We start from the raw sequence: 16,973 nt of genomic DNA on the forward strand, positions 1-16,973 counted from the left end.
AGCGCATACTCAGAAACAAAAAAAAGGAAGTGACACAAAACCGCAGGGGAAGAAGCAACCTTAGAACAATATATTTCATGACAGGAAAGGAAGGAGCCTTTAAAGCACAAAGACTTTAATGAACATGAGGTGCACAAAAGAAGGATGGAGGTGCACAAAAGAAGGATGGAGGTGCACAAAAGAAGGATATTAAGATATTAAGATAACTTAAAGGTGTCCTTCCACTAAAAACGTTTAATACTGGCTCTTTTTGAAATACCATAGTTCACTCCGAGTTGCATATGCATGCTGCATGTGAAAATGTAATTCTACTCCCATTCCCTGTATTAGCTCATGAAAGAAAATAGTCAGAAAAACGAGCGGATCTGAAAAAGCCATACGATCTTACGTCACTTCGTAAATTAGTATTCATGGCCTCGCCCACCTTGGCTTGCGACCGCCCACGGGAATAAAGTTCGGATTTAACCGCAAGGAGAGATAACAGAGCCAGTGTTGCCAGATTGGGCGGTTTTAAGTGCATTTTGGCGGATTTGAACATATTTTGGGCTAGAAAATGTCAGCAGTATCTGGCAACACTGAGCAGAGCCCATCTCGTCAGTAGCTAACGAAGAGGACTAACAGCAAGTTGAAAATATGTCTGAACGAGTTCGTGCCTGTGTTATTTTGTGGCAATAAGACATCAACGTTGCATTACTTGCCCAAGATAGAAGAGGTGAAGAATAAATGGTTAGGGTTGCCACCATTCAGAAATGAAAATAAGGGACGCCCACCATGGCTCCTTGGGGCCATGACCACCACGGGCACGACTCCCATGGGGTGGGGTGCCTGCAGCAGTGGTATGTTTTATTTTGTAGGTGTTTTTAGTAAAGGGGTGATCAAGAAAGCAATTACTCATACTTAAAGCTTGAAATGCTTTATTGCCAATGCTGTAAAAATGTATAATGTACAAGTGGGCAACAATGAACTTTTAAAATATAATCTAAATATATTGAGAACTTAATATCACTGTAAATGTAAGTGCATAACTGTTCTTGGTGTAGGGACTCTCTTTGTGAACCTTGGGGACATTTTTACTTAGAGAGGAAAAAAGAGAACAAAAAACAACAAACATGTATGTCTGCTTATTCAAGAATGCAGAAAACAAGAAAATGCAAAACATTACTCCTTCCCTCAACAGTCCTGAGTTCATCCAGCCAAGGATGTGCCTCTTCCCACTCACGTCTGTATTTTTGTAAGTGTTTACGCTTTTGAGGACGTGGTGGAGTCCCGGGTGCAGCAGACATTTTTAAAAGGCCCGGGTTTTTTGAGCAGCGCCGGTGTGTGTTGTCTGTCTCTAGGCAACCGTGACAGCGCCACACGCAGTGACGCAGGCAGCCAGGCACAGACGCGACACAGAGTGGAGGGGTTTGTGTCCTGGGTAGATCCCGCAACGTAGTATTTCCTGTTTTATTTTGTTCATTATTGTTAGATGTAGTGTTGATATGTGTGAGACAGACATGTGTATTGGACATTTATGAAAATACGGAACAAATCGCGTCCCGTATAGGTTCAATACGGGACACAAGATTTAATTGCCAAATAAAGGACGATTCCGTATTTTATGGGACGGATGGCAACCCAAATGGTTGGAATTTATCTTTGGAACACCACCAGCGAAGTATAATGCAGCGTTAGTACTGTGTTCTGATCATTTCAACCACAGTGACTTTTTTCAAACTTCGGTGCCTTCAGTGGTTTTGCTTTGAGGTTGCATTTAATCCCTGGATCTGTGCCATCAAGACGATCGACCACCAGCTCACAATCTGTAAGTAAAACATTTAACTTTTTGTTCGAAGGTTTTTGTTACAAAATAGCATGTTCATATTCTCCACGTTAGCATGCATGACATGGTCACAAGCTAGGCAGGGATGAGAGTTTCCCGCTTTTTCTGAGTAAAAAACGACCTTTTTATATTATGCCAAATCCGTTGAGAATTTTTTATAATAAATTTCGGGGGGTTGGGGTATGTTCCTTCATGCTGTTCAAACTTTATTAACTCCAACGATGTTTACACATTATTTGTAAGTCGCCATCTTTAGTCTCATTTAAATCTCGTTGAATGTGATGTAAAATTCGTGTTACCTACATTGTTATTGGTCAAAACATCGACGTCGAGACCATAATAGCCAATCAAAACAGTTTTTACAAAGACACCCACATTCTTTTTTTAAGTCACTTGTTCATTTTATTCGTTTGTTTGTTCAGTAAAAACCCAAAAATTTGTTGATTTTTTTCTTATTTCTTCACGTCGCACCTCAATGACGTCAGCGCGTGGTATTTTTCCCTTCGCGGTTTGTTCCTTCTCTCTCGCCGTAGTAAGACGTCCACATCCGCTTGTTCTGACTCACTTGAGGTAGTGTCACAGTGCTGTTAGCCAATCAGAGGTAACACGTTTGCATTCATGAATATTAATGAGTAAGAGCTGAAATCCTGTCGTTCTCTCCCCACCCACTCCTCCAGCAAACTAGAACAGCCTGAAACAGGAGAACCACAGCATTTTTTTCACCAAAACCGGCTCACAGGGCATTCATTCATACTAGAGACCACCGCACAATTAATGAAAAAACGATCCAAGGAGACCTTTAAGTATTAAGTTCATATGAGGTTACAGATGGTTTATTCAGATTTACAGTTCCAGTTCCTTTTTTCAGATGAGTCAAACACCACTGTCACCATTACCAACATGTCCACAACTACATGAATTACTATTACTTAACATAATTGGTGAACAAGTGTGGTTCAGTTCTGTCACTATAAACCTAATATTGCAGAGGTTTGCTTTATTACAACTATTCTTTACTTTGTCATTGTGTGGATATACAAACTAAATCCCCAAATCATTCAGGTGTTACTGTGCATGGTGCATCAAGGAAGAGGATTATTTTTTATTACTTCCTCATAACAGTATATAAACACATTATTACAGAAGTGCTGGCAGTCTTAGCAGAGCAAAAGGATCTTTTTTGAGATGATTGAAATGCATTTTTTAAAGTGGGTACTCTGGAAAATACACACACAATTTCATGTAATCATTGTTTACTTTCCTTTACAAATGCACTGATATCGTTAAAAAGCCGCTGAAAATTGGGTCTTTCCTCTGGAAGCTGTAAAAAGAGAAATGATACATATTTTAGCAGATAGGTTTGCGTGATTTTTCAGTTTCAGCATAATTCTTATTTAGACAGAGAGGTTTAATATAACTACCTCATGCCAGCATGATTTCATAACTTGGTAGATCTGCTCTGTGGCCAGCTGGGGTCTATACAGGCGATGACCTTGCATTACTCTCTTCGCTACACATGCATTATCATAGTGCTCATAGGGTTGCTTCCCCAGACTGTACACCTCCCACATCAGCACCCCTACACAGCAAAATCATCTTCATTATCATCTTCATTAGGAACAATATTTATTTAATACCATCATAACTGCTGAGGTGAAACCAAAGTCATTTTTAGCTATAAGTAGCATGTAAATAGTGCTAAATAAGAGCTCCCAAGTGCAAGGGCATTTGCAAGAATGTAGGATTTTTAAGAATATAAAGTCATAGCAAAACCCATATAGCTATGAAAAAATCTGGCAGAGCAAAATTCTGCAAACAGCCAAAAGTGGCATAAAATACACTGACCTCACTACTTTAAGAAAACATATGATGTTTTTTATTTTGGTTACATTCTAACCTTGCCATGATCGCCTATACAGATCTCCTTCAGCAGGTGCTGATTTATTGTGTTTGGTGATTAATAACCCTTACATTTCATCATTTCACTTATCCTTATCATCTAATCATGATACACAAGTATTCTTCTTTTTAAAGTGGCAAGCATTAGTGTCTAGGGATGGCGAAAACTAAAAAAAAAAATCTTGACCGACCACCGAGCCTCATTAGCCGGTTAAAGTCGGTTAACCTATGAGTTTAAAATTCTAGAATTGGAATTATTATAATCTATTCTAAATCTAACCGCGAGCATCCGCACATTCAGTCCCAGTCACTCGCTCCACTCACATTACCTTTTCTACAGCGCGAAACATTTAGTCAAACACAGCACTGATGTCGAGGGGTTTGTATTGGAGCGGAGGACAAATGGCCCCAGCTTAGAGACATCGTGAGAAGCGTGAAATCCCCCCTCGACCCCTCCTCCTTGTCCTTCTCCACCCGGGTCTGTGTCTGCGGCCGTGTCAGCAAGGGGCATGCACTTTTGTTAAGTTGCATCTTGGCATTAAAAATATCAGTGTGAACATGTTCTCAATAAATTGCCGTCATTTTCTAAGCGGCAAGCTTTAGCTTAGTCACTACAGGTGCTTGCATTGAGTAACCTATTGAAAACAATCCTATCATACACTTGTCCCATCTTAACTTTTCATTGAAGATAGGACATTTTAGCGATACGGACCCTGGTGTTTACAGTTAACTGCAGTAGGCTATGTGTTGATATTGCATACTGCTACGGACTAGGCACTTTTCTTCGAAGTGAGCCACAGAGACCTCATACTGCAATTGTTTTCCAGCTACTGACATTACGGTTACATGGCTGCTAATTGTGCACAGCCATTGGGAATGGGATAGCTGGAGCTGAGCTGATTAGCCGCTAAGCTAATATAGCAACTATCTGATGCTAAGTAACATCAGTGAGTAACCAGGTTTTAGTTCAGATCTTGTGTATTATTATTACATTGACATTAATATTCACCAGACTAATCAACCATCGACTTCATTCATGCGCCGTGTTCTTGTTTCTTTGATAGTCAAGAATTTCCTTGATGTTATGTAGTAAAATGTAATCCAATACTGAGACTTTTTTCTTTCGCCGAGTGGCAGCTGTCTTCAACTGGGGCGGGAGGGCGGGACATGACTGAATGGGTGTTTCTGATTTGTCAGCTGTCGTCCTTACACCGCATGGCATGCCCCAAGCGTTTACAACACAGAATTCCAGGTTCTCCGCTCCAAAATCGGCAGCTTCAAAACGATTGATTTTTTTTTTAACTGACAACCAAAAAAAAAATTAACCGGTTGACGTTGATTCGGTCAACCATCGGTCAAACGGTCATCGGTTAACATCCCTATTAGTGTCCGGTGTCTCAAGTGTGCAGGCTGGCTGATATTAGCATTTTAGCATATAGTTTAAAGGGCCCAGCTCACCCTTCACAGAAGCCTCTGCTAAGAAGCCTCTTGAAAAACCAATCTGTAACAATGCAGCAACATCCTAAGTCATAGATCATTAATTGGAACATGACAATGAAGATATTTTGTCAAAGGTGTTTCTGATTTGCAACTGTGCTTTTGTATGTTAATGTAAGAACTTAATTAAGAACTTCTTTCTCACTGGAAGCGCATGTTTCTTTACAATTTGGCAGTAATGTTTTCCATAAGTAGATGCACAGGCAGGGTGTCTTTCACTGGAATTGAATCTTTTACCTGTGAATTTTCAGTTTTCAGAGTAACTAGAGTTTAAGTTGATTGGCATTGTGATCCATGCGGAAAAAAAGAGACATTTCACAAGTTTATATTGTAGAAAATGTAAAAATTGGGCCCTGTGAAGGGTTTTCTCAGGTTATTATACAGACACTAAAAAGGGAACAATTAGAACAGCCCTTTTTTTCAGTTTTAGAAACAGCCCTGGTTGAAACCATTTGAATTATTATTTCCAATTTTATCACAACTCAAAGGCTAATGCATCTCATCTGATCACAGAACACACCAGCTAAAGGATACAACTTTAGACTTTGTTGGAAGTGTGATTTGGTGGTGAGACAAAAGCAAACGTCGAAAGAATAGCAGGAGGGTATACATCATGGAAAATGTGTTAAGTGAAAAGAGACGAACCAAATGCCCACACATCGGACTTGCTGCTAAACCTGGTGTAGGTCAGAACCTCAGGGGCTGACCATTTCACAGGAAACTTTGTACCTGCAGAACTGGTGTACTGATCATCCAGTACATATCTACACAGGGGGAAGAAAACATAAATAATCAAAAGCACATGCATATACATACAAAATTGAGTTTGTGTCTATAAATGTGGTGTGTGTGTGTGTGTGTGTGTGTGTGTGTGTGTCACCTTGCCATTCCAAAGTCAGACACTTTGACAGATAGATCATTATCTACCAAACAGTTCCTCGCAGCCTGCAATGAAAATGAAGGAAAACAATGAAAGAAAAGAGACTGCTTGGAAGATCAAACCATCTACAGACTACTCATTACTGAAGGTGTTGATTAAATTTCTTTCACAACATGGCTCTGATAGTAGGGCTGGCTGCAAGATAAACAAAATATATATTAAATATCAACTACGTAATAAAACATTTGGGGGTGTGCTATTATAGGAAAACAATCAAAGACAGGGTGGTGTGATGTGGCCTATCAGGAAGTAATAAATGTTCGGTTGTACTTACAATATTAGGCAGGTGGCCTAATATTGTATGTTAGCCATAACATTAGCCCTAATGTTCTGGCTAACAACAATGTGATGCCATAACATTAACACCCCCTGCCTAATATTGTGTAGATCCCCCTTGTGCCTCCAAAACATCTCTGACCCATTGAGATATGAAGTCCACAAGACCTCTGAAGGTGCACTGTGTGTCTGACACCAAGATGTTGAAAGTTGTGAGGTGGGACTCCATGGATCAGACTTGTTTGTCCAGCATATCCCACAGACGCTTGATTGGATTGAGATCTGGGGAACTTGGAGGCCAAGTCAACACCTTGAACCCTTTTTCATGCCCCTCAAACCATTCCTGGACAATTTTTGCATTATCCTGCTGAAAAAGGCCACTGCCATTAGGGAATATGGTTATCATGAAGGGGTGTCCTTGGTCTGCAACAATAATTAAAGTAGGTAGTACCTGTGTGAGGGAAATTTAGTGAATGAACATTCCTATTCTCTGTGTTTCTGTGTGTTGAGCTCAAGTGGCCTAGTGTACTGAGAAGTTGTTTTTCCACATGCTGTAATCGCCTTTCTGTGGCCTTGGCTGGTGATAAGCAGGGTGTCTGAGTTCTCCCTAACTACGCATCCGCCTGCATATACCAGAGCACGCCAGGTGCATGCTTTAACAAAACTTCATAGAAAATCTTGAGCCAATCACGTGAAGACGCGAGCAGTAAGCGAATGTTTTGAGAGTATAATAGATAACAGTCACTAAGATACAACTCCGTGCGCGTACTCTCGGCATCACTGAAGTGGTGTTGTCTTCTCTTCTTCTTTTATTCTTCTCTTCTTTTCTTCTTCTCTTCTTCTTTTTTCCTTTCCTATTTTATATCTCTGTTTTATATGATCTACTATAATAAATAACTGAAAAGACAACTGCTAAGCGTTCTGAAGTGTTTATTAGAAGTTTCCATTACAATCTGGCGTCCCTGGGTGGGCCCTACGCGTCTGATCCTCAGACGACGGGACATTCCCAAGGCCACGGTGCGGAGCTGAGAACTCGGATGAGAGACCAGACCGTCAGGGCTCACCAAACCAGTAAGTGATAACTTTGCATTCTTGTGTAAAGGAATTAGTGGAAACAGTATTTAAAGACTGATACAAGAGACGGACAGAGATTTGTCCTAGTCAATGAAGACTGATATAAGAGATGGACAGAGATTGTCCCAGTCAAGGAAGACTGATGTAAGAGACGGACAGAAGTTGTCCCAGTCAAGGAAGACTGATATAAGAGACGGACAGAAGTTTGTCCGAGCCCAGGAGGACTGCTAAGCTGTGGTACCATCAATATGTTTGCCAAAACGGATAAAACACAATTTTGAGACAATAAACCGTGAGTAGTTTATTGGGTTGTGGAAGAGAAATGTCCGCCTAAGTGACAACTGGGTAACAGCTCACCTCCTTGAGCGAGGGAAGTATGGGTGCGTGTTTCGACGGATTCACGTTCAGCGATTCGTAACTGGGAGAGAATTGAATCTTGCTCCCTTTGTTCTGCGTGAACAACTGGCCCGTCATAGGAATGGGATAGAGAGGTTCGATCACGAAGTCGCCAAGACACACCGGTGTGCACACAAAATATTGATGAATTAACAGAGTACTGTCCTCCTCTAAATTCTGAAACAGAGAAATAGATTTTGTACACATGCGTGAGTTGTCTTTGAGGTTGTTGTGCTAAACGATACCTACTTTTAGCTTAAGGTAAATGTCAGATAAATTGTTTACTAATAAGAACATACCTAAAGGATTATTGTGTCGCATTTTTGGACATAGTCCAACCTGTTCTTCTTGTGATCCTAATAAAGAAACTCAGCCATTGTTGTTACAACCTATTGATATAACAGTGTACAATGGGGAACAGAAACGGTAAGTTAGGGAAAGAAAAGAAAAAAGCAAGTAAGTGTGAGGCTACATGTGCTATAATAAGAATTGTGTGTTCCTATGACAGCCCAAACATCCAGTTTATGAAAACCTCGTATGGCGAGGATTGTTTGGCACAGTTTGACATATAGGTAAAGGACTTAGGATTCCCTGAGAAGGGCAGTTTTAGTCCCAGGCAGATAGAACAGTTAGAAGAAAAGTTGAAACGGAAGGAAAAAGAAGAGTCTGCAGATAATGTTAAGTTCTTAGGGGACTGGTGGGCATTTTCTGCATGGAAAGAAGAAACACTTAAGAGAGAGTACAAAAGAGAGAAATGACAGGCAGGGCTCTCACCCTCTTCTCAGTGTTTGAAATTTCAGATGGACCCTGACCTGGAGTCTGCCCCACCACCCCGACACAAACTGCCTCCTCAGCAAGGCGGCGCATCATTCCCACAAGCGCTTCACCCACAGAAAGGGGGAGAAGTCGAGACAAAGAAAAAAACTGAGCCTCTGGAATCTCTCCCACCCTACCAGCCGCCTCCAGCGTCAGTGCCTCCCCTTGCTTCTCCATCACACACGAGATCCGGTCTTGCATATGGCGACGGAAGAGACACCCTCCTGGACCTGACCATATGCTCACCAGTGGGTCCACAAGGCCATAACCTAAAGTCTGAAGTTCTTCATCTTCCAGTGGTGGAAGTGGCTGGAGCTGAAAGCGTGCTTCTAGTCCACAGACCCTGGACGACAGCTGACATGAAGGAAAGCATGGCCTCTCTTCCCAATGTGAGAGAGGTAGGAGGAAAGAGATTTGGTAACGAGCTGTTGATATTTTGCAGAGAATTGCGACCAACCACCCATGAACTTCGCCGCCTACTCATGACCAAGATGGGTATAAATTGGAGTAAGGTTTCCAGAGAGTGTCCAGATGCCGACCAGCAGATGGCAATAGTGAGTATAGAAATACCCTCCCTGCTCTCTGTGCTTGTCTGATCGAAGCTCTTCCCTTGAACATAGACATTACTAAGATCAGTATATGTAAGCAAGAAGATGGTGAAGTGGTGTCAGCGTTTCTCGCTCATCTCACTGCCGTGCACGAGAAACACAGTGGCCTGACCAGGCTCGTGACCCTGGCTGCAGTGGAGGGCACTCCTGAGCCTCACCAAGATTGAGCAGTATGCTGTGCACGCAGAAAGGCTGCTGAAAGAGAAGAAGACAAAGTCAACAAAAAGAGACCAAGACCTACACGCCGCCACTCTCACTCTTCTCCAGACTGCTCAGCCTGGACCTAGAGGAAGAGGTCGAGGTAGGGGCCGAGGCAGGATGACCTGGGGTGACCCGTCCTGGATAAAAGGCGCAACCTGTTACAACTGCAATCAGAAGGGACACATTGCTCGAGATTGTCTCCACAGTAGCAAACAGAGGCCCCGTGAGGAGTACAGCAAAGCAGACTGACGGGCGGACTCCGGGAACGGGCCCCGCGCAGAGAACAGGGGAGGTAACATGCACACCTAATGATATACATACACATAGACAGGAACATCCACATAACGTTAAACATATTAGTAGCAGCACCTGCATGCAACAGCAAGACTACACAGAAACGCCCGATACACCAGTCCAGATAGATACACCTGAAGTTGCATCAAGTTTGTTAAAATACACAACTACTCCCTTCTCTCAACTCCCTTGTGTGCCCCTCATGGTATGTGGGCATGTGCTAACCTTTTTAGTAGATTCTGGAGCAGGACACTCAGTCATACAACATGGGGTACTTCCAGTAGACCCACCGCTCAGCTCAAATTCTATTCAGACGATGGGCATCTCAGGACGACCTGTAACCAAAACTTTCTCAGTCAACCTCCCATGTAAAAGCGAGGGAGGAATAGTTACGTCCCACTCATTCCTCATTTCACATACATGTCCAGTAAATTTGTTAGCATGTGATTTAATGTGCAAATTAGGAGTAAATCTCACGTTCACTCCAGATGGACTAACTATTGAAGTAACTGAAATGTGCGGTATGCAGTATGGTTTTGGAAGCCCCGTATGTGTATGTCTAGTGGCTCTGCTCAGATCAACTCGCACAAACTCCCAAACACCTTGTACAGCTCACACACTTGAACACCTCATCAGTTGACACAGATTATATGAAAGAGGAAGATTTGCATTGCACAGCACATGTTCACCAAGAGCAAGATGTAGAGTTTGAAAAGACTTGGTTTGCAGACCCCCACACATGTGAAAGATTGACCCTCAAAACTACATATTGGTCTAAACATTATTGCGCTGTGCAGGTCCATTTAACTTGTTGTCTGAACAGCTACATCAATGTTCATTGCAGTGTTCTCAAACATGTTGCAGTATATGCGGTCTCATGTTAGAGGACTCTGAGGTCGGCTGCTGCCAGCATGATTTCTTTGACATCGTTAATTCCATACCCCATGTCTCATTAGCAAAGCCATGAGCCGCCCATTGGAAAGACTTGGGGAAATGGGTCAAGAAGTGCGCAGTCAATGGCAATGAATGGTCCCAAACAGAGGACCCTAGTGTGTTGTTTTGCCAAAAGCTTGGGGTCTACAAACAAAGTCATGCTATGTGTGTGCATGTTAAGCGCAGTGTAATATTAGCCACTGATGACCAGGGTCCTGGGGACCCCGGCCATAGTGGCCTGTTTGTCTCGGTTTCCACAGGCATAACTCCAGCAGAGGTACACCCCAAATTGGCAGGAGTTCCAAATTCCGTTTGGGCGAAGGGTAAACATGATGTAGGCCTAATAAAGAATGTTGAACCAGTGGTGATCACCCCCAAATCAGATTTCAGGCCTAAACAGACCCAGTACCCACTCAAACCAGAAGCAATCGCAGGTATAAGACCGGTCTTTGATTTGTTGCTGAAGGCAGGTGTAATTGTCCCTTGCCCGGACCCTCCAGTGCACACTCCTATTTTCCCAGTTAAGAAGGCGAGAAAACCATCCCAGCCCGATGAGTGGAGATTTGTCCAAGATCTGCAAGCAGTCAATGCTGTGGTTGTTCCATGCGCACCTGACGTACCTAAAGAGCGCTCTGCAGACCACACCCACTCTGGGATTGCCTGACCCCAATAAACCATTTTTTCAAACTGTAAATGAAAAGAAGGGTTTCATGACCTCTGTTTTTTTGCAGAAACATGGGGATAGATTAAGACCTGTAGCCTGCTTCTCCAGCAAGTTGGACCCAGTGGTGGCTGGATTTCCTTTTTGCCTGTGTGCAGTTGCTGCAGCTGAAAAGGCAGTAACTGCTTCCAGAAATATTGTGGGGTATTCTAACCTCACCCTTTTGGTCCCACATGCTGTCTCCCTGCTTCTGTTGGAGAAAAAGACGTCACATTTGTCAGCACAGAGATGGTTAAAGTATAACACTGTCATACTTGATATGCCTAACATCATTGTGAAATGTTGTACTGTTCTGAATCCTGCCTCTCTTTTCCCTACAGAGGACGATGGAGAGCCACATGACTATGTTGCTCTCACCAATGATTTTTGTTCCCCCAGGGCAGACTTAAAGAGCAACCCTTTGGAAAATCCAGACATGGTTCTCTATGTGGATGGTTCAGCCTCCAGAAACCCAGAGACGGGAAAGAACAAAGTAGGTTTTGCCGTAGTCTCAGATCACGAGGTCCTCAAGGCGTCGTGTCTGTCCTCAAACCTGTCGGCGCAGGCCGCAAAGCTCTGTGCCCTTATCGAGGCATGCAAATTGGCTGCAGGGCAACCTGTCAATATTTTTACAGACAGCAGGTACACATTTGGCATTATGCATGATTTTGGCACCATTTGGAAACAGACATTTTCTCACTAGCACAGGATCTCCCATTGCACATCATAAACTGGTCTCAGAGTTGTTGGATGCTATTCTATTCCCTAGAGCCATTGCTGTGTGTAAGTGTGCTGCCCATACTAACAATACTGATCTTGTGTCGCAAGGAAATGCCAGGGCGGACGCGGCAGCTAAGTGTGCGGCCTCAGCTTCCAGTTCACCCTCTAACCTTGCTTTTCCTCAGGTTTCTACCCTCTGTTTACAGCTAGCGGACCTTCAGAGCACTGCTACCCAGGACGAGAGACGAGTCTGGAAATAGGGCGACTGTATCTTTGCAAACTCGGTCTGGGTTTGTCCCTCGGGCCGCCCCTGTCTACCAAAACACATGTTCCCTTTCTATGCAAAATTGGCCCATGGGCTCACCCCTGTGTCAAAAGGGGGGATGGTAGCAGAAGTAACAAAGAGATGGTTCACAAAGGGGTTTTCAAATTATGCTGCGAAATTTTGCAAGCAATGCTTGATATGCGCAAACATAATGCAGGTCAAGGTATCAAACTAACTCAAGCAGCACACCCAATACCAGACAAACTCCAAATGGATCATCTCTAAATGGACTTCATTGAACTGACACCTAGTGAGGGGAAAAAGGTACTGCCTGGTAATAGTTGACATGTTTTCAAAATGGGTTGAAGTATTTCCCACAGCTAAACAAGACTCAGAGGCAATAGTCAAAGCACTCCTGAGAGACATAATTCCTAGGTGGGGTATACCTAGCAAAATCTCAAGTGACAATGGAACACCCTTTGTTAATGCAGCCCTAAAGAAAATAGGAGCATTCCTAGGGATAGACCTGAAACAACATTGTGCCTACCATCCTGCCAGTGCGGGAGCAGTAGAGAGGGCAAATGGGTCCCTTAAAAATAAACTAAGCAAAGCTTGTGCAGAAACAGGGCTAGGATGGACAAAGGTCCTCCCTGTAGTACTTACACAAATGAGGATGCAAACTAGGCCTAAACATGGGTTAAGCCCATTTGAAATTCTGTTTGGACGAGTACCCAACACAGGGATAGGGCCAGCCCAAGGAACACCGCCGGACACCAGACTGTGTGATGATGCAATGTTGAATTACTGTGCAACGCTGTCCTCTGCTTTGAAATTTATCCACAAACAGGTAAAAGAAGCACTTCCCAAGCCCACTGAGGGACCTCTGCATGATCTACAACCAGGGGATTGGATAGTGGTGAAGGACTTCCGACGAACCAAGTGGAACAAGCCACGGTGGAATGGCCCATTCCAGGTCCTGCTCACGACCCCATTGGCAGTGAAGGTCACAGGCAGAGTGACGTGGATCCACGCTAGCCACTGCAGGAGGGTTCCTGAACCGGCTGAGCAGGAGGAAAAGGAAGGCCTAAATGACCCGGATGCTGGTAAAGCGCGTGAGGAAGAAAGGCATCACTGCATGAAACAGTGCGAGTATCACATCAATCACGCACGCACCCTCAATAGGGAAGAGTATTTCAGTGTCTAGCCGATAGATGAGTCTTAGGGTTTCGAGTTTCCTCCAAGTCCCGGTGAGGTGGGACGAGGGCTGATAGGGCGTGCCCGCCCTCTGAGCACCAATACACGTCAAGAAGGGCAAGGGTTAACTCGGTAACATCACTGAGGCACTGAACAAGATGCGCAAGGTTGCTGAACAATTACAAGCAGATGAACATGGAGGAGTCGAAGACAGTTGATGGCGTTGGTTTAGTGGATGGAAGACTCTGATTCTATCCACCATACTGGTCCTGGGTTTAGTGATTGTGATGCTATGTTTGCTCCCTGTTTTCTGTCAATGTTGTATGTCTGTGTTTCAAAGGCAGCTGACAAATAGTTACCAGATGGGAAAATAGACCCAGACGACTTGCCTGACTGGCCTCCAAACCTACACGAAGACTACAACCCACCGTTTGACGACGTCAGCACAGCTGATATGAAATTAGCCCTAGCTTAAAACACTCATTTGTGGTTGTTTTTCTGTTCTATTGTTTCCTGATCTATGTATATAGCTTGCTAGCATTAACTTAAGACATCTATGTCTTACAAAACAGCCTTAGCATTATCCCTGTACACTCAATGACATGTTAAGTCGAATCTCTCTGGAAACTCTTACCACTAAAATTGTGTACATTTCTTTCTTTTAGCAATTATTATCCTGTAGGATAAAAAGGGGGGAAATGTGAGGGGGAATTTAGTGAATGAACATTCCTATTCTCTGTGTTTCTGTGTGTTGAGCTCAAGTGGCCTAGTGTACTGAGAAGTTGTTTTTCCACATGCTATAATCGCCTTTCTGTGGCCTTGGCTGGTGATAAGCAGGGTGTCTGAGTTCTCCCTAACTACGCATCTGCCTGCACATACCAGAGCATGCCAGGTGCACGCTTTAACAAAACTTCATAGAAAATCTTGAGCCAATCACGTGAAGACGTGAGCAGTAAGCGCATGTTTTTAGAGTATAATAGATAACAGCCACTAAGATACAACTCAGATTGCGCGTACTCTCGGCATCACTGAAGTGGTGTCTTCTTCTTTTTCTTCTTTTTTCCTTTCCTATTTTATATCTCTGTTTTATATGATCTACTATAATAAATAACTGAAAAGACAACTGTTAAGCGTTCTGAAGTGTTTATTAGAAGTTTCCATTACAACTTAAAGTAGAATCCACATGAATGACAGGACCCAAGGGTTCCCAGGGGATCAGGACACTTCGTCCAATGACCATTTCGTCCAGTAGCTGAGACTTTCATCCAAAGCCTTTTTCATACACACTATCAAAGCCTTTTCATATGTAACTCATCTCATCTCATCTCATTATCTCTAGCCACTTTATCCTGTTCTACAGGGTCGCAGGCAAGCTGGAGCCTATCCCAGCTGACTACGGGCAAAAGGCGGGGGACACCCTGGACAAGTCGGCAGGTCATCACAGGGCCGACACATAGACACAGACAACCATTCACACTCACATTCACACCTACGGTCAATTTAGAGTCACCAGTTAACCTAACCTGCATGTCTTTGGACTGTGGGGGAAACCGGAGCACCCGGAGGAAACCCACATGGACACGGGGAGAACATGCAAACTCCACACAGAAAGGCCCTCATCGGCCACGGGGCTCGAACCCGGACCTTCTTGCTGTGAGGCGACAGCGCTAACCACTACACCACCGTGCCGCCCTCATATGTAACTATCAATTATTTTATATGTGCAATAAGATCAAGATATAAAGAAACCATAATTAATTTAAGGGAGTGCATTAAGCAGGTTTATGACTGCTGATACCTCTTGATCATGTGCAGGTGAGCCTCCAGCCTAGAGCAGTCTAAGATATCATGCCCCTTGACAGGTGCCACTGTACCGAGATAACCAATCTCATTCATTTCATTTGTCAGTTCTTTTAAATGTTATGGCCGATTGGAGTATGATTACATTTAAGCTTATGGAACTTTAGCAAGTTAGTTCCCTTTTATCAATTAGACAATAGCAGCTACAAGCAGCTGTTTATGTTTTGTTGAATTTTCCAGTGTGGAGAGAAAGAGAAAAAAAAGAGAAATAGTTGTACCACAAATGATAGTCGCAACTTTACAAAATGCATGAACTCATCAAACCACAATCAAATATTTGGTTGTTCTTATCATTCCAGAAAGTTTGTTCTTACTAGATCTCTGTGAATGAACTGCTGATCCTCGAGGTAAGCCATGGCCTCACACACGTCCAGGCACATGGTAAGGAGACACTGATGCTGCAGCTCTTTCCCTTGATGCCTCAGGTACTCCAGCAGACAGCCATTACTCATGAACTCTGTCACAATGTAGATGGGAAAACACTCGGTACACACACCATGGAGCCTCACAAGCTTAGGATGCCTGAGTTTCCTTAGAGTGCACAGAGACACACACAAACACTGTATTACAGGTGTTTACTGTGTTTATTACTGGTGGTCAAAGCATTACATTTCCAATATGCTAATGTATGACATAGGTTTGCATTCAATTGTAGTAGTATTACAGGAAATGTTTCACACATTTAAAGTGCTATGTTGCTGAATATCTTCAAAGTCTGCACGTACCACATGCTTATTTTTCACATATATATATATTGCTGTATGAGTGTTTTCATGCACTGTAACCATAACAGCATTCTAGCTATTACTGGCTCACTAACTTGCCTGGCTTGCTGTGTTTAGCTTCAATTTGTTATTATCAGTTATAAAAATTAAATAAATAGAACAGAAGCTGTTTGTATGACTTGACTGTATGCAGCTACAGTTAAAATGATACATCACATCATGTACAAGTGAATGTTCCAACAATAGCCAAGTTGGGTTACTCAGATATATTGCAATATTGGAATACTGGTGGTGAAATGTTTTCAACATGTCATAAATCTCTTTATATTTATTCACTTACAGTACAAGGTAAATCATTACTCTGTCAGTCATTTTTCTTTTTCTCGTTTTCTCACATGACCCCCCCCCCCCCCCACACACACACACACACACACAGAACCTGGTTCATTTTATATATATATATATATATATATATATATATATATATATATACACACCCTTGACATTGCGTCATACTTGACTGAAAATTTTCAACCTTTTTTCCAGAAAAACTCTGCTGTGACCCAGAATGTTTTAAAAGCAGCCACAAACATCATAGTTTGCATGTTTCACATGTAAAACCTGCCCTCATTCTTGAGAGAAAAAAAAAATCCACCCTAAATTATCTAATGATGTATATTTTACTGGAATTAATGTGACACTACTGCATTTAAGTAAACATGCTTCCCGTCAAGTAAAATGTATGTGCTGTTC

General features: G+C 42.9%; 2 protein-coding genes across 15 annotated transcripts in view; one reads left to right on the plus strand and one right to left on the minus strand.

Moving 5' to 3' along the window:
* Positions 1-14,758, plus strand: part of LOC132875024 (uncharacterized) — a 38,450-nt gene extending 23,692 nt beyond the window's left edge. The window contains exons 2-4 of one of the 6 annotated variants that reach the window (XM_060911590.1): positions 6,114-11,714; positions 11,856-11,949; positions 13,289-14,758. In XM_060911590.1, the coding sequence (XP_060767573.1) occupies positions 11,308-11,714; positions 11,856-11,949; positions 13,289-13,645 (858 nt within the window). In that variant the 5' untranslated portion in view covers positions 6,114-11,307 and the 3' untranslated portion in view covers positions 13,646-14,758. Of the gene's footprint in view, positions 1-4,892 lie in introns of those variants that run through there. The other 5 variants (XM_060911586.1, XM_060911588.1, XM_060911585.1 and 2 more) reach the window with 5 other exon arrangements.
* LOC132875021 (cytoplasmic tyrosine-protein kinase BMX-like) overlaps positions 2,627-16,973 on the minus strand; it is a 46,760-nt gene continuing 32,413 nt past the window's right edge. For 8 of the 9 annotated variants that reach the window (XM_060911582.1, XM_060911576.1, XM_060911580.1 and 5 more), the window contains 5 exons: positions 15,810-16,026; positions 6,099-6,163; positions 5,864-5,982; positions 3,244-3,401; positions 2,627-3,143 (listed from right to left, as the gene is read on the minus strand). In XM_060911582.1, coding sequence (XP_060767565.1) covers positions 3,069-3,143; positions 3,244-3,401; positions 5,864-5,982; positions 6,099-6,163; positions 15,810-16,026 — 634 coding nt within the window. In that variant the 3' untranslated portion in view covers positions 2,627-3,068. Of the gene's footprint in view, positions 3,144-3,243; positions 3,402-4,050; positions 5,983-6,098; positions 6,164-15,809; positions 16,027-16,973 lie in introns of those variants that run through there. The other variant, XR_009651739.1, reaches the window with a different exon arrangement.

Source organism: Neoarius graeffei, chromosome 27, assembly GCF_027579695.1.
Source record: "Neoarius graeffei isolate fNeoGra1 chromosome 27, fNeoGra1.pri, whole genome shotgun sequence".
NCBI classification, from domain to species: Eukaryota; Metazoa; Chordata; class Actinopteri; order Siluriformes; family Ariidae; genus Neoarius; species Neoarius graeffei.